The sequence below is a fragment of the Crinia signifera genome, chromosome 9 (assembly GCF_055691185.1).
Source record: "Crinia signifera chromosome 9, ASM5569118v1, whole genome shotgun sequence".
In the NCBI taxonomy this organism is placed as follows: Eukaryota; Metazoa; Chordata; class Amphibia; order Anura; family Myobatrachidae; genus Crinia; species Crinia signifera.
Genome location: NC_139225.1, coordinates 153,323,791 through 153,346,130, shown reverse-complemented (window position 1 = coordinate 153,346,130; position 22,340 = coordinate 153,323,791). Strand labels below are relative to the sequence as shown.

The window sequence follows — 22,340 nt, the reverse complement described above, 5'->3', positions numbered from 1 at the left end:
TCTTTTCAACGCCCCTGTACTGCCTACCCACAGTGTTATACCGATCCAGCTCGGAACGTCAGTAAGCCTGAGACATGAGCTCTCAGCAAGTCATGTGAAGGCAGATGGGGGGGGGAGGGTTAGGCAGTGGGTGTGTCAATGCCTCAGGCACAGAGCTCAGAGGGGTGTTCCAAAGCCTTTCAGCACACTACATAATGGGCTGTATTACTGCATACCTCCCATTGTTCATGGGACTGATGTCCATGCTTAAAAAGGGTGTGTCCTCAGCAAAAAAGGGGTGTGGCATCAGTGCTTGTCTCCCGTTATAGTAACTGTAGGGTCATGCCCGTTACTCTGTGAGCTGCTGGCCTTTCTGTCTCTCCTGAACAGAGTCCCAAGTGACTCAGACACTCCAAACGTTCCTCACTCTGTAACCCACAGGTCAGACAGTAGGATAGTCTCCCCCAAAAATGGGACTGCTCTGTTTTGCAGGGTTTAAACTTTATAGTTACACCACTGAGCAGCCTGAAGAAACAAACCAAGGAAAAATGGTAATATCAAGATTCTGCTTATAGCCTGCAACAGTAATTTATGTTCTATCTATCTATCTACCTACCTACCTATCTATCTATCTATCTATCTATCTGTGTCTGCTGTAAGATAATATTATGACACGCCATGAGGCTTTCCTCTGATTTATGACTATGACCAGTGATAAACATGAGATTGAGGATGCGAGCCATTGGGGGATGTTGGCCGATGCCTAGTTAGTTTGCATCCTGCTCACTGTTCCTGACCCCAGGACTGTAATTGGGAAGAAAGCTGTGGGAGTAATTTTTTATTCCATGGGCTTTATAGAACAGCCTGTGGTACATGAACCTTCCGAGGACTTCTGTGACGCACACGAGGCTGCGCGCTCCCGCGCCCCTGACCTGCAGCGTGTTATGGGTTTTATACCCTCTTATTACATTTACAAGTCTGCTCCATCTGCATTTCCTCAGCACGACTTTCAGACGTCCCATCATGTAGATATATTGTGGAAACACTTACAATACATTCCCGATGATGGATGGAAGTTTTCCACTGTGTTGACATGCCTCAGACGCTACTATGTCCTATAACTTGGGACTTATTCAGAAGAAAGGAATGATCGGGGGAAATGCCGTGCATGGTGTGGAAGCGTTAGTGACGACATGCGTGTACATTGTATTATGTAGAACATCTGGTTCCAATCACTGTCAGGACCGTCATATACTTACATAAACAAGACGTTCTCAGCAGCCAGGACATGGGAGTTATCTACTAACAATTGTGCTCAGTTTATCAAACAAGAGGAGATCTATCAAATCTTGGAGAGAGGTAAAGTGAAGATAATGGTCCTTATTCTGGTTGCCCAGCAAGGCTGCAAATTTCGCAGCCTTGTGAGTACCCCAGACGCTGCTCGTACAGCCGCCCCCCTTCCCCCCCCCCCCGAACCCCTGTAGGCATGCGATGGATGATTTGCATAATCATCCATTCACAGGCTTTGGTGTGGGGTAGAGATCATTTGAATCGAACGATTTCTTCAGCGCTCACACCTCTATGGGGTCTCAGACCTGCGGGCGCCCTGTGGGAGGACACGGTGGGCACCTGAAATCCGATGATATCAGCTGGCCGCCCCCGCACCCACATCATCAGGAAATTACCATGGGAATGTCCAGCGTTTACATGGGAACGCCAAAGAAACGCTGGGCATTTCCATAGGCAAATTCCCCGGCCTGGCTCCCCCCGCCCCTCATCCAGACTTCTGTGTGCGAGCGCTGTGGGTGCTCACCCACAGCGGTTGCACATGCACAGTCGTGAACATTCGGACCGATTGAATCGGAGTAACCCCCATTGTTCATATCAACCAATCAGGTTCTAACTGTCATTTTGAAGCCCAGTCTGTAATATTACAGTAAAAACCTGATTGGTTGGTATGAACAATGTCTCCCCTTTATCTCCAAGGGCCAGGTGTATCAAGCTTCAAAAAGTGGTAAAATGAAGAGCGATAAACAACCAGACAATCAGCTCCTTACTGCCATGTTACAGGCTGGATGTAAAAAAAATGACAGGTGACAGCTGATTGGCTGTCATTTATCACTCTCCACTTTATCACTTTTCGCAGCTTGATACATCTGGCCCATTGTCTTAATACGTCTCCCCCATAAGCTCAGCCTTGGATCTAGTAATAGATAACTGTTATTACCTGGTTAGTTTATTAGTGAGAATAATATAATATTGTAATAGAAAGGGGAAAAAATATCTTTATATATTAGTTCTATAAATGTTTATGGAAAAATAGTCAATATATTAGTAGTCGTTCCCCCATTGCCGCTACGTAGACGATGTATTTATATGTACATATCCCGGATATCAGGTGCTACAGCTCTTTCCTATTTATTTCCTTGCAAGTTTCTCGCTGGTGTTATGACCTGAAGATCCAGGACGGGGAAGCGGCCTGCTATTCGCCCCTGGGTGGGCGGTATCGCAGCAGCCTCGGGACCCGCTGCAGCTTGTCATGTGACCAGGGATTCACGCTCATTGGACAGAGCTCTGTGCGCTGCCTGCAGAGTCGCCGCTGGTCGGGATACGCCCACTGTAGACGTAAGTGGCTGTGGTGCAGTCTATTTACTATGCCTAGAGATGTGCAAAATGGGTCACTAGTGAGAGCTGGGATCCAGCAGATCAGTCAGTGAAAAGATCCGTATCTTTTAGGCAGCTCAACGGTTCGCTTTGAAAGAAGGGGTAATTTGTTAATAACGAAGCATACTTTGTATTACAATCATTTATTCCCATTATTTTTTACTTTTTAAAAAAAAAAACATTGAGCTGAACAAATAAGAACACACATAACCTAGTAAAACACTGATCGATGGCTGGGTGCAGAATCGCCATCGATGGCAACCATCGATGGCGTCTGCACTGATGGCCATCCCTAGCAGCACCAGCCTCGTTATTCTTTCTTTTAATTGCAGTAGCAGCACTGAACTCAGTCTCCGGAGTCAGTACATCTCAGCTGCCACAGGTGGCAGTGCTGAGATCAGGAAAATGCATTGTAATTAAAAACGAAACTGAAAGTAAAAGAACGACGGATCACCTTTTTTAGGATCGGCGGCTCACTCGTTCTTTTGTGGGATCCGTTCAAAAGATTTGCTTAGTTCGCGAACGACCCATCTCTAACTACGCCTTCAATAGAGATAAAGTGGATGTTGATAAAGTACCAGCTGGTCGGTCTCCTTCTAACTGTCATTTTTCAAACGCAGCCTGTAACATGACAGTTGGGGACTGTTTGCCTGGTTCTTTTTCTCTCTCCAAGTTTTAAAAACTCTCCCCCTGAGTAATATCCGAGCAGAAAAAATGTACACATTGCTCATTTCATGTAATATCTTCACACGTAGGCGATCTCAGTATTGTTTTACCGGGAGCGGGAGAGATTATATACCAGACTAGGTGATTCATCGTGCCCTACGGGCGCTCTTCACACCGTCGTAAGGGGCTGCGCCCCCTTAATTTGTGAATATTTGTATATGAGAAAGATAGTTAGAATTGTATGAAAGATGGCCTGTATTGCAACTTGAGTTATAGGTGAAATGTGTTAAATAGAGAGCATATGATTTGGAAGGGGTTGTGTATTGTTTTGTTTAATTAAAAAGAGGTTACAGAGTAAGATGTACATTGATAGTGTGGAGGGTGTGGGGTGTGTGTGTGTTGTTTAGCTGTGTGTGTGTGCAATAGTATAGTAGGGTGTTTTTGAGTCAGCGGCTCCCCAGTGGCGGAGGTCACGACACAGGAAAACAGGAGGCTGGGTAGTGATAAGGGTGTGTGGGCATAAGGGGGACTAAATAGGAGGGTGGGAGATACTGTGCAGCTTCTGCCAGTGGGTGAGGGTCCAGCGTGGCAGTACAGGAGTACAGGATGGTGGCCCTGAGTCAGTGTCTCCTCCTACTGGGTGGGAGTTCGGGTGCATGAGAGCAGGAGGCTGGGCTATGAGGCATGATAGGGGCATGTGGGCAAAACAGCGTCAGCGACTCCCCAGTGATGGAAGTTACGGTTCAGGAGAGCAGGAAGCTGGGTAGTGATAGGGGTGTGTGAGTATACGGGGGACTAAAGAGGGGCTTAGGGGTGCCGTGAATTGAGGAAGGGGTGCGGGGGGTGCTGTGAATCAAGGGAGGGAGGGGGCGCAGGTGTCCGCGAATCGCGGGAGAGGGTGGGGGGGTCTGCAAAGCGTGGGAGGGGGCGTGAATCGCGCGAGGGAGGGTTGCGAATACAAAGAATTGGTTGATGATGTCTAGGTTGACGTGCACATAGTTGTCACTAGAGAAAAATTGCCACAAGAAAAAATCAACACATGTAAATGTTGACATAAGTGTGACACTTCATTGGTGTCCATGTCGACAAATGAGAACCTCCCAACATGACCCTCTCCAGGAGGGACACATTGCTCTGTTTCTGGACTTTCTTTTAATTTATGGATTACCATCACCTGTGCTTAAACACCTTTCTTATCAATTACCCTGTTTAAAATGACAGGTGATGACAATCATAAATTAAGATGGAAGTCCACAAACAGAGCATTCTGTCCCTCCTGAAGAGGGTCATGTTGGGAGGTATGGAGGTGTGGGGCGCTCACCTGGTGTGTCTGGTGAGTAGCTGTGTCTTTGCTGTGTAACATGGAGAGGCAGAGGGTGTCTGGCACTGTCTGTGGGCTCACTGGGCTGGTTCTCTCTCATGTGAGTCAGTCATGTGAGTCAGAGGCTCCACCCAGCGTTACATCTCCAGACACACTTTGAGTGACAGATGTAGCCAAATATATAAAAGATATTACTCTATACTCTCTGTACTGTATTCCAGGGATCCGATGTCACGCTCTCCCGGCAATACCCAATGGGTCATACCGATGCTCGCTAGGGGTTGACGAGGGATCCCGCTGCGATTATACCTGCCATCTTGGCTATATGATAGAGGGAGATCGGAATCGTGTCTGCATGGAAGACAGCCAGTGGAGCGGAGAAGAACCTGTTTGTGTAGGTAAATTTTCAGATGGATTGGGTCTTCTGCAATCTGCTCCATTTATTTGTTTGGGAAAGAATAAGAATGTTGAGGCCTCAGAGACCTAAGACTGTAGGCAGCCATTTTGTGGGCTGCACTAGTATCATTGAGCTTGCCCTCCAATCAGTACACCAGGAGCCGGTGACATCACCAGTTCCACAGGGATCTTTTGATGTCACCAGACCCTAATGAATTGACTGACTGAACATACCCTCCCGCAGTTTGTAAATGTTGTGTAGGGGGATCACTATTTAGAACCAATATAAATGCTGTGGGGGGTGGGGGGGAGGAGTAGGGTGGAAACCATTAAGCGACTCCATGTATGAAGTTCCCGTGAAAACTGAAGGCTTGGAGATTTTGGCACATGGAAGACCAGTCAACCAGGTTAAAGAGCTTCTATGCGTCCCAGGCCAATACTAAAGTTGGCTTTCTGAAAAGGATATGAGCTCTTCAATGTATTATCTTGTTGGCCAAGGATAAAACTCATCTGGCCCCGGTTGAACCACGACAGGGATAGCCAAAGGCAGTCTGGATGTTTTACGTGTTGTACAATATGGCCTGGGTGGTGTGTTGGTCATTGGGGACTAACTCGTCATTTTGTTTCTCACAGATGTGGATCCCCCAAAGATTCAGTGTCCGACCTCACGGGTAAAAGTTGCTGAGCCGGGAAAACTCACCGCTGTGGTGTTCTGGGGCAGCCCACAGGTGAAGGATACAGCCGATGGGGTGATAACAAGGTGAGTCCATCCCTCCCAACAGGACCAAGGCAGTATTCCTCTAACTACCCAAACCAGATGCCAATACACTCCACCATAGCCCTGTGTTGTGAGTCTGTGAGGCCGTCCTACCAGAATATGGGAAGATGACTTACGGTGAGGACCGTGTAGTGGGCAGCAGTGGCAAAGGTCCCATTTTTTTTTTTTTTCAATTTAAAAAGAAAATGCCGTATATTGTACCATTAGTTATATAGATACTGGGAAGAAGGACTGTCGATTTTCACCAGTAACTCTTTTCCCGGTGTGACCAGTTCACGAGGAAATTCCCAGTGATCTGGTCCTACATACTGTAGCATACTTAGGGGACAAGCATACAGATAACAAGAAGGCATCAGAGCTACGATTCTTAGGAACAGATGCATTAACCCGGGAGGTGATAAAGTAAATGTGATAATGTCGATCAGCTTTTTAAACTGTCAAGTTATAGGCTGGGTTTGAAAAATGACAGTGGGGAGCTGACTGGCTGGTGCATTATCACTGGCTACGTGACCACTTCACCAGGCGTAATACATCTTCCCCAATGACCTTTACCACTAGGGGCGCTGTTATGTTGCTATAGAAGTGTGACTATGGGGCAGATGTATTAAGCCTGGAGAAGTGATGCAATGGAAGGTGATGTAGCAGCCAATCAGCCCCTAACTGTCATATCACAGCCATTGTTAGGAAAATGGCAATTAGGAGTAATTGGCTGCTGCGTTACCACCGGGCTTAATAAATCTGGCCTTAAACCTGCTCAGACTGCGACATATAAAGTTATTTTAGGTGTGTAGTTAAAGACCGGCTCCTGCTCCTCCGGCGCAGCACGCGCAGTGTACCTGTTGTTATGTGTCCTGTATTATACCAGCTATAATCCTCTTCCTTTATACCCAGAGTAACCCGCCGCGGGCCGGAGCCGGGATCTGAGCTTTCCGAAGGCGAGCACATCATCCGATACACGGCGTACGACCAAGCGCACAACAGAGCCAGCTGCAAATTCATAGTAAAAGTGCAAGGTATGGGAGCCAGCGCCAATACCTCCTCCTAATCTCCTCCGGGGCCACAAAGGGCCACCCCGGGCCCTGATAACAATGTTACAGAGGATGTTTATCTGCTGATACATTATATTTACTTAACCATGAATATATCATAACATAAGACAATCTGTTCATGGAATGACCTGTATGTGACATCACAGAATAGATTCCGTCATGGCGGCGGTTATCGCGGCCCAGTCTGAGCTGTGCGGCCTCTTTCCTCCCCGCAGTGAGAAGATGTCCCATACTGACTCCACCCACTCACGGCTACATCACCTGCAACTCGGCAGGGAATAACTACGGCGCCAACTGCGAATACCAGTGTGAGGGAGGGTACGAGCGCCAAGGACCAGCCGTCAGGGTCTGCCAGTACAGTCAGCAGTGGGCCGGATTGCCCGCCACGTGCACACGTGAGTAATCCCTAACGAAAATTTGCTACCTTCCCTTCCATTGATGGTGAAGAACCATTGGACCTCCACCATCGATCTTCAGTAGCAAACCATCGATGGTGGAAAGCCATCAGTGAACATCCCTACCTCGCATGGAGTATTTTGGCTCAGCCAACTCCTGTATTTCCATGTATAGGTTTCTGAAGATGGAGGTAGTATGTAAGAGCCAAACCTTGCATTGGCTGGTTCCAAACCAAAAAATGGGAAGTAACTTTTCAGTAACTGCCGCTGAATACAGATAGACGTTATATAGATGTCAGGCTGTGATTGCATGTAAAGGAAGATCCTTCCAAGGTACGGTTCCAGGCCTGGCCGTATGAGTACCTGTACTGCCGGGCCTTGATCTCAGATCGCAGATCTCCAAAAAGTGCAAATCGTGATTTTTTGCAGATCTGCGCAATCCTTGCAAAATGACAATTGATGCAGAATGAGGACCATTATCTGGAATTGATTATTCATCCTGCGACTGTCTCTGTATTCACAGCCATGCAAATAAATGTCAACGTGAACTCTGCGGGCAGCTTCCTGGACCAGTTCTTTGAGAAGCAGCGGCTGCTGATTATCTCCGCACCCAGCGCCTCAGACCGCTATTACAGACTACAGAGCGAGGCGCTACAGGTAGGTGCCAACGCGTAGTCATTATGCTTCAGTCAGAGCTGGGTCAGAGCCCCAGTAATAACCCAAGACACAGTACAGTTTCTGAGCCTTTAATGCTGCAAACGGGATCTACTGTATATGCTTAGTCATGCCTGGCCTAACTGTGACACTACAGCGGCTACTAAACTACACATCCCAGCATGCTCTGACACAGGTTTAGCATTTCCTTATAGAAAAACTGTAGCAGGGCATGCTGGAACTTTGAGTTTCACCACCGCTGGAGAGACACAGGTTGAACAGGCCTGTACTAAGCCTGAGAGAGAGAAAGTCCCAGCCAATCAGCGCCTAACTGCCATGTTACAAGCTGTGTTTGAAAATGTACAGGAGCGGGTTGGTTGTTTCTCTCCATTCACTTTATATCTCTCCAAGACTTAGTAAATAGATCCCTTAGCCCAAATCTCTTTTCAGTAAAAAAATCTCACACCATAGATGTTCTATATATACATTACTTGCCTACCCTCCCAGAATGGCTGGTAGCGAGGGCGTAACTACCATAGGTGCAAGGGGTGCAGCTGCTATGGGGCCCAGAGCTAAAAAGGGGCCCATCTTTACTGTCTAAGTTATATGTGCTATATACATTTATTTCCATCAGTTGAAAATAGGGGGCCCTTACAAAGTTTTGCTATAGGGCCTACGCATGTCTAGTTACGCCCCTGTCCGGGAGGCTCCCGCAGTCCCCCCTCGGGAGGGGGTCCATGGGGACCAGATGGCGCATTTAACACGATCATACTTTATTACTTGTTATTGTGTGTTATATAATAACATTAGCTCGCTGGAAGGAGCAGAGTAGTTTGCACTGGAGGTCTGTGCGTGTAATGAATCACAGTGACCTTGTGTAGGTCGGCTAAGCAGACACACCGTCATTGCCAGGACATTGCCTGCTCCTCAGTGTCACACGTCTGTTTCCCAGAGGGCGATCTGTGGTCTGGACCAGCGACATGTAATAGTGGTGGAGTTGGTGGGAGAGATGACAAAGGAGGTGGGACGTGTGCGCGCTCAGCAGCTCTCCGGGGAACTCATCGAACAATTACGGTAACTCGGCTTTATCTTCTCTAAAAGATTTGTGTCATAGGATGAAATGTGCTAGAGGACTGCTGAGGAATCTGTTATACTGTATGTGGGAAATGCACAAATGTTCTGTGTCACAGGGTAGTGTGCAGGTGTCGATGATAATATGGGGTAGCATGTGGTGGAGGTGGTTATATGGGGTAGTATGGGGGTGTGGATGATAATATGGGGTAGCATGTAGGGTAGTATACAGGTGGGGGTGGTGTTAGTAAGCGGGTCTGGCTGTTGATAATACAGTAGAACAGCAGGTGTGTTTGTGATGTAGGGCAGTACATGTTAAGGGGTGGTATCGCTTGGCCTTACACGGATGGGGGTGATGTCACCGGGCAGTATGATGGTGGGGGTGGTATCACTTGGTAGTATGAGGGCAGGGGGTGGTGTCACTGGGCAGTATGAGGGTGGGGTCATCGGGCAGTATGAGGGTGGGGGTGAGGTCACCGGGCAGTATGAGTGTAGACGTGGTATCATTGGGCAGTATGAGGGTGGGGGGTGATGTCACTGGGCAGTATGAGGGTGGGGGTGGTATTACTTGGTAGTATGAGGGCAGGGGGTGGTGTCCCCGGGCAGTATGAGGGTGGGGGTGGTATCACTTGGTAGTATGAGAGCAGTGGGTGGTGTCACTGGGCAGTATGAGGATGGGGGTGGTATCACTTGGTAGTATGAGAGCAGTGGGTGGTGTCACTGGGCAGTATGAGGGTGGGGGTGATATCACTTGGTAGTATGAGAGCAGTGGGTGGTGTCACTGGGCAGTATGAGGATGGGGGTGGTATCACTTGGTAGTATGAGAGCAGTGGGTGGTGTCACTGGGCAGTATGAGGGTGGGGGTGATATCACTTGGTAGTATGAGAGCAGTGGGTGGTGTCACTGGGCAGTATGAGGATGGGGGTGGTATCACTTGGTAGTATGAGAGCAGTGGGTGGTGTCACTGGGCAGTATGAGGGTGGGGGTGGTATCACTTGGTAGTATGAGAGCAGTGGGTGGTGTCACTGGGCAGTATGAGGATGGGGGTGGTATCACTTGGTAGTATGAGAGCAGTGGGTGGTATCATTGGACAGTATGAGGGCGTGTGGATGATGTCACCGAGCAGGATGGGGGTGGGAGTGATGTCACTGGGCAGTATGAGTGTAGAGGTGGTATCATTGAGCAGTATGAGGGTGGGGGGTGATGTCACTGGGCAGTATGAGGGTGGGGTTGGTATTACTTGGTAGTATGAGGGCAGGGGGTGGTGTCCCTGGGCAGTATGAGGGTGGGGGTGGTATCACTTGGTAGTATGAGAGCAGTGGGTGGTGTCACTGGGCAGTATGAGGGTGGGGGTGGTATCACTTGGTAGTATGAGAGCGGGGGTGGTGTCACCGGACAGTATGAGTGTAGAGGTGGTATCATTGGGCAGTATGAGGGCGGGGGGGGGGGGGGGTGATGTCACCGGGCAGTATGAGTGTAGAGGTGGTAACATTGGGCAGTATGAGGGCGGGGGGGGGGGGGGTGATGTCACCGGGCAGTATGAGTGTAGAGGTGGTAACATTGGGCAGTATGAGGGCGGGGGGGGGGGGGGTGATGTCACCGGGCAGTAATTATGAGAGTATAAGGAAGATGGCCTGACTGTATATGGGTGGGGGCTGTGTCACCCCACCCATTACAGTTTAATATTCTTGAATAAAACACTATTACAATTGTTAGCATTCATGTGGAAGGTGCCACATTATCTGAATGTGGAAAGCAAGGCACATATAAAACAAGGTAGACAATGCCAATGAAGGTGCTAAATCTGTGGGCACCCACTTGTGACAGGCCCAGCTGACCTGTGGTGCTGATTGGTGCTGCTGGCAGCTATTGAGTGGTAGAGATTCTAAATATTTATCCAGCATTCAGTGCCAGGAACACAGCCACCATTCCTGTAAGAGCTTCCCTGGCTGACAACCAATCAGAGTCCTCCATGTCCTGCTCCGGAGCTCACCTGCCTTTTGCACTTTTTGTCATGTGATCCTGGCCATGGTCCGCACTAAATGCTAAATAAGTCTCTCACTAATTGGCCAATTACTGCAATTACAATAACCACAGCTAATTGGATGATGTGGGTCATTTACACCGAGACCTGTGTAATAATCCTGTATTATGTCCCCACAGGCAGGGGCTGCATATCACCCGTGCCTACTTCAATATGGTTCTTCTTGACAAGCACGGAGTAGACCGGGAACGGTATATGGTGCCCACCACATCCGATGAGATCTTCACCTTCATTGACACGTATTTACTAAGCTCGCAGGAGACGGCTCAGCTGGAGAGCAACAAGGAGAACTGTGAATGATGGACGGGGAACTATGGGACTCATCTGGGACATATTTACTAAAGCTTCTAGAAATAACAAAAAAAAAGTGATGTTGCCCATAGCAACGGAATCTGGTTGCTATGGGCAACATCTAATTTAATTTTTATAAGCTTTAGTAAATCTTCCCCATCTGTGGGAACAGCCGCGGCCTCCTGGGTGAACATAGGGGTTTATGTGATAGGGAAGGGTACAGTATTTATTAAATAAAATGTATATTTGAACAGAATGTGTGAAAAGTGATTTTAGATTCAGGCTGTGGGTGCACTCACCGCGTCCCAATACAAAGACAATATCAGCAATACGTAGTAATATCATTATTATGCTTTATTCATATGGCGCCACAAGAGTTTCGCAGCGCCCAGTTTCAGAATACATAAACGAGTATGCAATCCAGGAAACGGTGAGTTACAGCGGAATGCAATAGAGGACAAGCGGGGGGGGGGGGGGGGGGGAGACTACCATTGGTGCGGCCAGTGCAGTGTAACAAGGCTACTGAGGACTGCCGCTGTCACCCTCTTCCTGTCACACTCTGCCTCCCCCTTCCTCTTCCTGTCACCCACTGTATTTTCCTGTTACACTCTGCCTCCCCCTACCTCTTCCTGGTCAGTCGACAGCCGGGGTGTACTTTTTGGAGTCCTTTTACCCCTAAAGGACTCCAAAAAGTACACCCCGGCTGTCGACTGACGTCTTCCTGCAGAGCTGTTCCTTCCCTATTCAAAAGCCGCAGACACACATTGCCCGCACGGACGCAGCTACAGAGCGCCGTGGAAGGTATCCAGCCTGACGTCTGCAAATAAAAGGAAGCAGCTGCTGCCGGGGTAATCCCCTAACACTGTCCGTGTGATTTCAGCGGAGACAGTCCAGCGACATCAGAGGGGTGAGCTAGCGCTGAGGCGCACACATTTCCAACATTGACTGTGCTTATTGTATTGTGCCGTGCAACCAGCATCCAGTGGAGGCAGGACGGACACTGTCACTCAGTCACCTGGCAGAAGTCCTTGCCCTCCACGTGCACGGGCACCAACAGAACAGCGCTATTTGACACTGGTCCTTTATCCACCTCATGGTTCTGATTTGGGAACTTTAAAAACAAATCTGGACATGTGCTACCTTATGCAGTAATCATACTGGGACCCAAATACCTCAATTTTGAGGAACCAACTCCTAATCTCTGGCCATGAATACTCTCCAGAGTTGAATCTAATGGTGCACCATTTGTATGGTTCTAAATGAATTTTATGGTTGTTTTGCTGCTATTTTAATATTGTGTTTTGTTTGTTTTTTAATAAATTGTTCATTTCTTGTTCACCCTTGAGCGCCCTGCAATTCTTTTTTGTCAATAAATATTTTGTTTGTATTTTACAGCCCAACATCTTCTTTCTTTATTTAATGTTTGATCAAGTTAGTTGGAATAATTAAAATAATTTGAATCCATAAAAAAATGACATCATCCTGTAAAATGATGTAAAGAAACGAAATCAAGGCGGCATGGTTGGCTTAGGGGTCAGTATTACTGGCCATGAGTTCTGTTCCTGATCATGGGTGATCTGTGTGCGATATATAGATAACCGATAAATAATAAAAAGAAATGATCAGCGTTTTATTATATAAAATATTTGTTCAGATTTCGGAATCTCCCCTTGCAGGGAAATTCAGCAGCATTATGTAGTCATTAACCACAACCCTGGCAGTGTTCTAACGGTGACCGCAAACCAATCGCTATGATCTCACAGTCCGGGATTTCAGGTTACAGCAGACTTGGCCGAGTTAGCATACGCTGTACACATGTGGTCTTCTTAAAGGGGAAGTGTACTGTTACTTCAGTTTTCCAAATGACGCCTCACTGAACATTGGGCAAAATATGTTCTCTTGTCCCACTGATTTCCTCCGGGTTGTCCTCTGGCTGCTGACCGCTAGTGGTGTGGGAAGAATTTGAGTACTGGCTTATTAAGCCAACTACACACGTAATGATTTCAGGGCAGTGTCTGAGCATTCTGACTAGATCACTTATGCCGTGTTCTCACTGCCAGTGAGAAATACATGGCTTTTCCCTGGCATTGAAATGCCGGAGACTGCCGTGCTGGACCCCCGTTCTCACTGCAAGGCAAATCCCCGGGTGAAGAAGTTCCCGGGAATTTGCCTTTTAAAAGTGTTTTACACGTGAATGAGATCTGGGTATGCGACCCGTACACATTGCCAAAAATCCCGTGTTAAAAGGCAAATTCCCGGGTCGACATGCTAGACCCGGGAATTTGGCTGCAGTGAGAACGGGGTATTAGAATTTTCCCCTACATGGTTCCATGAGTAGGGGCATAGCGATAGCGATGCGCATCCTCACGTGTCGCTATCACCCGGCATGCTGGATAAATCTAGTTAGATCGGGGGTCAGTGTTCTCACCGGAGATCATTATCCCTGACAGATTGCTCAGCACACAGCGCTGGCACATCGCTGGGTGCTGGGCAATCTAGCATCGCTCGGACTGCTTGTAAAGTGGGGCATGGCTCTAGCGATGATGTCACATATTTCCCAGGTCACAGAGCAGGTGCACAGATGTAGTCATTACTCACCGACATTTCCCAGGTCACACAGCAGGTGAACAGGTGTAATTACTCACCGACATTTCCCAGGTCACACAGCAGGAGCACAGGTGTATTCATTACTCCTCGTCATTTCTCAGGTCACCCAGCAGGTGCACAGGTGTACTCATTACTTACCTTCCATTCCATACCTCCCAACTGTCCCGTTTTCCGCGGGAACATCAATGTTTTCGGGGACGTTCCCACGTCCCACCCGGAGCCGGCAGTGTCCCGCAGCAGGGGGCAGTTGGGAGTCCCCTGTCACTCGCTGAGCAACACTAAATAGACAGCGTCTATTCTTGCAGCCATAGCCTCTGAGCCATGCTCCTACAGCGCAGAAATGGGGGCGTGGCCTCAAGGAATGATGACAATTATAGGCCACACCCCCTGTTTGGGAGGCCATGCCCCCAAATGTTGGGCACATGCATATATCCCTCTTGCAGATGACAGAAAGTTGAGAGGTATGCATTTCCCTAGTCACTCAGCAGGTGCACAGGTGTAGTCATTACTCAATGACACATTTCTCAGGTCACCCAGCAGGTGCATAGGTGTAGTCATTACTCACCAACATTTCCCAAGTCATCCATCAGGGGCACAGGTGTAGTAATTACTTACCAACATTTCCCAGGTCTACCAGCAGGTGCACAGGTGTAGTTGTTATTCACCGACATTTCCCAGGTCACCCAGCAGGTGCACAGGTGTGGTCATTACTCAAGGACACATTTCTCAGCTCACTCAGCAGGTGCACAGGTGTGGTTTACTCACCTGGAAATCTGTTTGGGGTCCTGAGGACTCCATTGGAGAACCTATACCCCACATCTCATTACAGCAGAGAACAGATAAACTCCCCAACATTCCCACCATGGTACAGACAAAACAGCCCACAAATTGTGACTGTGTCAAGTGACTGAATTGCTGACAACATCTGTAATAAACCTTGTACCATTAGCAGACACAAATCAGAATACAACGTAGCACTTTTATAGAAGACACATTTATTGTTTGTACACCCTAAGTGCCGACACGGCTGGTTCTGCACATTTACATTCATCAAGATACAGAAGTGTTAATAGTTTAATAGTATTCAGTGTATTGACAAGAATAGGTCCCTAAGGGAACATTGTAATTCAAGGGACTGGTACATAAAGACATTTAAAATAAAGGTACTTGTGTATTTTGGCGGCGCCCCCGATGTCCGTCGTACGACGAACAGATCGCATCGCATCGCATGCCATGCACCCGATGGCATGCGATGCAACGCGATTTTGACCCCCTATACGACCAAAAATCGTATAAGCACCCTAAAGGGTGCTTTTGAGCACCCAAATGGGTGCTTACAATGTTAAATGCACCCCCACGCCACTCCCCACTATAAACGTGAACCCGAAGCGTGGCGAGCGCAGCGAGCCCGCGAGGGCCGGCGGTACGCGTCCTACGACCTTTTCATACCCCCACTATCCACGTCGGCGTGGAGTTGAGAATAGAATAGTGTGGCGAGCGCAGCGAGCCACCGAGCCCGAAGCGTGGCGAGCGCAGCGTGCCCCGCGAGGGGACGCGGATACCTTCACAGTTATACGCGTCCCCTCGCGGGCTTCACAGGTGTCCGTGGCGACGCGTTTACCTGTGAAGCCCGCGAGGGGACGCGTTTACCTGTGAAGGTATCCGCGTCCCCTCGCGGGGCTCGCTGCGCTCGCCACGCTTCGGGCTCGGTGGCTCGCTGCGCTCGCCACACTATTCTATTCTCAACTCCACGCCGACGTGGATAGTGGGGGTATGAAAAGGTCGTAGGACGTGTACCGCCGCCCCTCGCGGGCTCGCTGCGCTCGCCACGCTTCGGGTTCACGTTTATAGTGGGGGGTGGCGTGGGGGTGCATTTAACATTGTAAGCACCCATTTGGGTGCTTAACATTGTATAAGCACCCATTAGGGTGCTTATACAATGTTTAATCGCATCGCATCGTATGGCATCGTATGCCATGTACAATGGCATACAATTTCAAAATTGTATGCCATCGTGCACTATCGTACGATATTGCGTCGCATCGCATACCATCGTATGTGTTATGGTATGCGATGCGATGGGCGCCGCCAAAATACACAAGTACCAAAATATATACTAGGGTGGTATCTATAAGAGGTGCTTGACCTTCTGTTTCCATTGCTGACCTCTCTGGGATTACACACAGGCAACAGTTTTAATTTCAGAAACAATCAATTATTGCAAGTTTTGCCAAACACAATGTTATGGTGTAATTTAATATAATAGTTTTTTTTTTGGAAATAGGATTATCAATTTAATCATTTTCTCTATGAACGAGTGCCTGGTTGATCACCCATAATTAAAAAAAAAACACCTTTCATGGATTCTGACCCATTATAATCCTTATATTTGGAACTACAATTTACTCCAAACTCTCCTTTACTTGAAATAGGACTTCTGCCTAAATTCACCTGTTGAAAACTCAGAAATATGGCAATTTGTTTCTGAGATTTCAACTGGCAATTTCAGCTTGAAGTAATATTTTAAACATAAACAATTATTCCTGTATATTTCATTCCTCCACGTAATTAATTTAATTAGTCAAAATAAGTTATTTGTTGATGCCTTTTAAGTGATCCTTACTTGCACATCCTCAAGTATTTCACAGGTAGGAGTGTTCATATATATGCAAATTGTTCAATAAACTTTTAAATGATAATTTTAAGTCCTAAAACCATTGCGTGCATGTTGTCATTGTCCAATTATATTGAATACACTACATATGTACACACATAAGTACAAAGGTGTAGACAGAGCACCAAGAAGTAAACAGAAATACATGCACACTGTAAACATCTCCAAGTAACTTATTCCGTAATATCCATTTAGCCCCCTGGACTTAAAAGGGAAATCTACCTTCTGAGTGTTATCTGGGTGGATTTGTTGGCTTTTATTGATTTCGGGGAACACCCAGCCTTTATGCACCATTGGTAGAGTTGAAACACTGGTAATGGCAGCTCTTCACCGGAGTAACAATGTTCCTTTGACCATGCAACCACCCACCTCACCATAGAGGAGCGCAGTGGCAGGAGCCATGTTGTTCTTTTTCAATTACCCATGATGCACGTGCAGCAGATAATTGTATTGCTCTGAAGGAACACAAACAAATCAGCTCTGCTCTGAGCAGTGGATATAACGGTGTCTACGCAGAAACAATGTTGCTATACCTAAGTGCAGAGACACCAAATAGATGCCCGGACAACAGCATAACAGGATTCTCCGAAAGTGGGGAGACCTGGAGCTGTATTTTTACCATGATTAAGTCATGGTAAAAGGAGGTTGGGGGAGTGGTCTCTTTTGCAGACACACAGATGGGACCAGGGACGCTCAGAGGAGGGGGGAGCAGGTATTAATTACCCAGGCCCAGGCTTGCTGGAGGAGCCCGGCAGGGGCCCTGGTCCGCCTCCCCTCTATCCCTACCGGGCAACAGCAGCAGCACACAGCTAAAGCATGTGCAGTGCTGACAGCAGGCTCAGCATGAGTGTCTCACTGACAGCGTGAAAGCTCCTGCTGAGCCTGCTGTCAGCACAGCACATGCTGTAGACGTTTGCTGCTGCGGAGGGGGGGCAATAACACCCCCCTCGATTTTAGAGTATTTTTTCAACCAATAAACATTTTGGGGGCAGGGCCTAATTGCGGGAGGTGGCCACGCCTCCTGCAACTAGGTTACGCCCATGCAATTTTACCGGGGCCCGGCATACCTCTCAGCAGCCCTGGATGGGACACACATGCGCAATAAGTATTATCCCTATTATGTATGGTTCTTGAGTCAGCAGTGGAACAGTTCTCTAAACAGCAATTATGGTACAGTCTCTATAGAGCAGCCCCAGTACAGTGCAGCATAAACACCCGTGTTATTAACAAAACTGCTGCTAATCTAAAACAGCAAAGAAAATAAATAATCAGCAAAATATACATTTCTCATTGGCTGGATAAAAATACAGTAAGTTTTTGTATTCATAAAAATACATATTTCTGTCCCTTCCTCCTGATCCGGTTCTAGAAGTTTATATTCAATTGGCCATGGTGGGTCGCAGCTGTAGGCTCCCCTCTGCCCAAGATCCGGGGTACTGCCTCATCTTCTTCCAGAGGCTCACTTCCTCTCCCGTGGAGTCCATCCAGTCTACTGGTTGTCCATTAAAGAAGCCTAGGAAATAGACAGCAATACATGGAATAGGGGTCCTACATGGTCTATTTAATGTTATGTGGTAGGACAGGAAACATAAAAATGTATCTGGTCAGGAGTAAAACGTTACCTCTTAAAAGTAATACTGGTCTCGTGGACTTTCAGGAATCGATGGAGGAGATGTATCAAAGCTTGGAGACCAATATAGTACCAACTTATCTACAGTCAACCTGTACAATCACAGCTAGGAGCCGATTGGTCGATACTTTCTTCATCCATGCTTTGATACATCTTCCCTTGGCTGAGATTCCAAATTTATCTATTTCTTCTGGATTTGATATTTAATTATATTTGCTCCCTTCCCACGCGCAACTTAACATTTCCTATTTAATGAACACAAAAGAGAATAATTCCTGCACTAGTACCTTATATTGTTTTGATCCTCTTCTCCCAGTTATTTCCAAAAATTAGGGAGATAGAATCTTCACCTAAGATTAGTCTGGGGGGTGCTACCCACAACTTTAAGTTAGACCAAAACACCCACAAAGAAAAATAAGTTTATTTTAGGGTGCACTGAGAATCAATTTTTATTTTATCATAAAATTTAACTTTTATTATATTCAATATAAAATAGTCTCTTATTGGGCCTTATTTTGGTTCACTCTTTCTGACAAAATCCTTCTTAGATGGACAAAACCATGTGCACTGCAGGGGGTAGATGTAAAATGTGCAGAGAGAATTAGATTTGGGTGAGTTATTTTGTTTCTGTGAAGGTAAAATACTGGCTGCTTTATTTTTACACTGCAATATAGATCTCACTTTGAAGTAAAACCCCACCCAAATCTAATTATATCTGCACAAGTTACATCTGCCCCACCTGAAGTGCACATGGTTTTGCCCATCTAAGAAGGATTTTGTCAGAAAGAGTGAACTAAAATAAGGCCCATAGAGAGGAGACCACGTAACCTTGTCTTTGAGTGAAATATTAAAAGATAGATAAGTGAAATAAAGAATGAAAATGTGTATAACAAACTTAAAAAAGAAAGAGAAGGATGAATGTGTGTGCGTCAGCTTATTTCAAAGTCTTCGGCTTCAGCTTGCCTTTATTATAAGTTGATATTTACTGCTGCTTAACCCCTTCCCGACATTTGACGTACATGTACGTCATGACTTCTAACTGTCACTGCGTCTAGAGACGCAGTGACAGTTAGGTGATGTCTGCTGTCCCTGACAGCAGACATCCCCCCTCGCCGCCCAGGGGGGGCAGGGGTGCCCCCCCGGTCGGCGATCGCTGTGATTGGCTGTTCAAATCTGAACAGCCATTCACAGCGTTTCCTGTGTTACCGGCGGCTAAGCCGCTCGGTATCACAGGGATCGGTGGTGATCGGTGCTGTCAAGTACAGCACCGATCACCACCGATGTGCAGCCCCCCCTCGAACCCGCCGGGCACTCACCCGGCAGCAGCAGCAGCTCCCCCGGCTCCCCCGGAGCGTCTGGAGCGCACGCAGCGCTGCCCTCCTCCCCCCTCCCCCCTGCAGCAGCAGCAGCATCAAGCTGCAGAAAAAGTTAAAAATTAAATATATGCACTGAAAAAATATATTTATATATATATATATATATATATATATATATATATATACACACATATATATATATATATATATATATATGTGTGTGTATATATATGTATATATATATATATATATATATATATATATATATATATACACACACACACTAGGTGATTCATCGCGCCCTACGGGCGCTCTTCACACCGTCGTAAGGGGCTGCGCCCCCTTAATTTGTGAACATTTGCATATGAGAAAGATGGTTAGAATTGTATGAAAGATGGCCTGTATTGCAACTTGAGTTATAGGTGAAATGTGTTAAATAGAGAGCCTATGATGTGGCAGGGGGGGTGTATTGTTTTGTTTAATTAAAAAAAAAATGGATTGTACATTGATAGTGTGGATGGTACAGTGACATTTGTGGGTGTGGGGGGGGCTGTGTGTGCGTGTTGTTTAGGTGTGTGTGTGCAATAGTATAGTAGGGTGTTTCTGAGTCAGCGGCTCCCCACTGGCGGAGGACACGACACAGGAAAACAGGAGACTGGATAGTGATAGGGGTGTGTGGGCATAAGGGGGACTAAAGAGGAGGGTGGGAGATACTGTGCAGCTTCTGCCAGTGGGTGAGGGTCCAGCGTGGCAGTACAGGAGTACAGGATGGTGGCCCTTAGTCAGTGTCTCCTCCTACTGGGTGGGAGTTCGGGTGCATGAGAGCAGGAGGCTGGGCTATGAGGCATGATAGGGGCATGTGGGCAAAACAGCGTCAGCGACTCCCCAGTGGTGGAAGTTACGGTTCAGGAGAGCAGGAAGCTGGGTAGTGATAGGGGTGTGTGAGTATACGGGGGACTAAAGAGGGGCTTAGGGGTGCTGCCGTGGGTGGATGCCGTGAATTGCGGGAGGGGGGGTCGCGGGGGGGGGGGGTGTGGGTACCGTGAATTGTGAGAGGGGGGGGGCGCGGGGGGTTGCAGTGAATCGCGGGAGGGTGGGCCGCGGGGGGTTGCCGCAATGACAGGAGGGGGGGGGGTCAGGGGTGGGGAATCGCGGTAGGGGGGTCGTGGGGGGCACCGTGAACAGCGGGAGGGGGGCCACGGGGGGTTGGCGCGAATTGTGGGAGGGCGGGTCGCGGGGTGCCGCAATCGCAGGAGGGGGGGGGTGTCACGGGGTGGGGCCGCGAATCGCGGGAGTCACCGGGGGTGCCGCAAATTGCGGGGGGTGTACTGCAAATCGCGGGAGGGGGGTCGCGGGGGGTGCCGCAAATCGCCACAAGAAAAAATCAACACAGAAAGTTCAACACATGTAAATGTTGACATAAGTGTGGCACTTCATCGGTGTCCATGTCGACACATGAGAATGAATATGAAAACATTAAAAAAAAGAAAAATAAATCTTCAAAAACTCATGTCAACCTTTTTCATTGTCGACCATAGCAGTGCCAGTGTTTTGCATGTGCCATTTAATCCTGGGGTTGCCGTGAATCGTGCGCGGGGGTGGGGGGTGTCCTCGAATCACGGGAGGAGGGGTCGTGGGTGGATGCCGTGAATTGCGGGAGGGGGGGTCGCGGGGGGGGGTGGGTGCCGCGAATTGTGGGAGGGGGGGGCGCGGGGGTTGCAGTGAATCGCGGGAGGGTGGGTCGCGGGGGCGGGGGGTTGACGCAATGACAGGAGGGGGGGCAGGGGTGGGGAATCGCGGTAGGGGGGGTCGTGGGGGCACCGTGAACCGCGGGAGGGGGGGCCGGGGGGTTGGCGCGAATCGTGGGAGGGGGGGTCGCGGGGTGCCGCGAATAGCAGGAGGGGGGGTGTCACGGGGTGGGGCCGCGAATCACGGGAGTCACCGGGGGTGCCGCGAATTGCAGGGGGGTGTGCTGCAAATCGCGGGAGGGGCGAATTGCCACAAGAAAAAATCAACACAGAAAGGTCAACACTTGTAAATGTTGACATAAGTGTGGCACTTCATTGGTGTCCATGTCGACACATGAGAATGAATATGAAAACATTGAAAAAGTGAAAAATAAATCTTGTCAACCTTTTTCATTGTCGACCATAGCCATGTCAGTGTTTTGCATGTGCCATTTAATCGTGGGGATGCCGTGAATGGGGGGGGAGGGAGGGAGGTGCATACCTCCCAACATGACCCTCTCCAGGAGTGACACATTGCTCTGTTTCTGGACTTTCCTCTTAATTTATGGATTACCATCACCTGTGCTTAAACACCTTTCTTATCAATTACCCTGTTTAAAACAGGTGATGACAATCATAAATTAAGCTGGAAGTCCACAACCCAGCGTTACAGCTCCAGACACACTTTGAGTGACAGATGTAGCCAAATATATAAGAGATATATATATACACATATATATATATATATATATATATATATATATATATATATATATATATATGTGTGTGTGTGTGTGTGTGTATATACCGCACCGATTACCACCGATCGCCAGCCCCCCCCCCTCCCACCCGGCAGCCCCCCTCCCTCCCACCCACCCGGCTGCCGCAGCGCCAGCACCCCTCCCACCCCCCCGCCAGCCGCAGCGCCAGCCCCCCTCCCAAAGCTGGTGACTAAAATGGGGTCACTTGTGGGGGGTTCCACTGTATTGGTGCTTCGGGGGTCTTGCTAATGCGACATAGCACCCACCATTCATTCCACCACCAAAAATCACTCCTTCCCTTCTGAGTCCTGCCATGC

General features: G+C 48.1%; 2 protein-coding genes across 9 annotated transcripts in view; one reads left to right on the top strand and one right to left on the bottom strand.

The window, feature by feature from the left end:
• SRPX2 (sushi repeat containing protein X-linked 2) overlaps positions 1-11,758 on the top strand; it is a 47,175-nt gene extending 35,417 nt beyond the window's left edge. For 2 of the 5 annotated variants that reach the window (XM_083160311.1, XM_083160315.1), the window contains exons 4-11: positions 2,413-2,604; positions 4,852-5,028; positions 5,660-5,786; positions 6,696-6,817; positions 7,069-7,248; positions 7,772-7,905; positions 8,855-8,976; positions 11,137-11,758. In XM_083160311.1, coding sequence (XP_083016437.1) covers positions 2,413-2,604; positions 4,852-5,028; positions 5,660-5,786; positions 6,696-6,817; positions 7,069-7,248; positions 7,772-7,905; positions 8,855-8,976; positions 11,137-11,317 — 1,235 coding nt within the window. In that variant the 3' untranslated portion in view covers positions 11,318-11,758. The remainder of the gene's footprint in view (positions 1-2,412; positions 2,605-4,851; positions 5,029-5,659; positions 5,787-6,695; positions 6,818-7,068; positions 7,249-7,771; positions 7,906-8,854; positions 8,977-11,136) is intronic. The other 3 variants (XM_083160313.1, XM_083160312.1, XM_083160314.1) reach the window with 2 other exon arrangements.
• Positions 11,759-15,853: 4,095 nt separating this feature from the next.
• SYTL4 (synaptotagmin like 4) overlaps positions 15,854-22,340 on the bottom strand; it is a 63,138-nt gene continuing 56,651 nt past the window's right edge. For all 4 annotated transcript variants that reach the window (XM_083160307.1, XM_083160309.1, XM_083160310.1 and 1 more), the window contains exon 17: positions 15,854-18,102. In XM_083160307.1, coding sequence (XP_083016433.1) covers positions 17,969-18,102 — 134 coding nt within the window. In that variant the 3' untranslated portion in view covers positions 15,854-17,968. The remainder of the gene's footprint in view (positions 18,103-22,340) is intronic.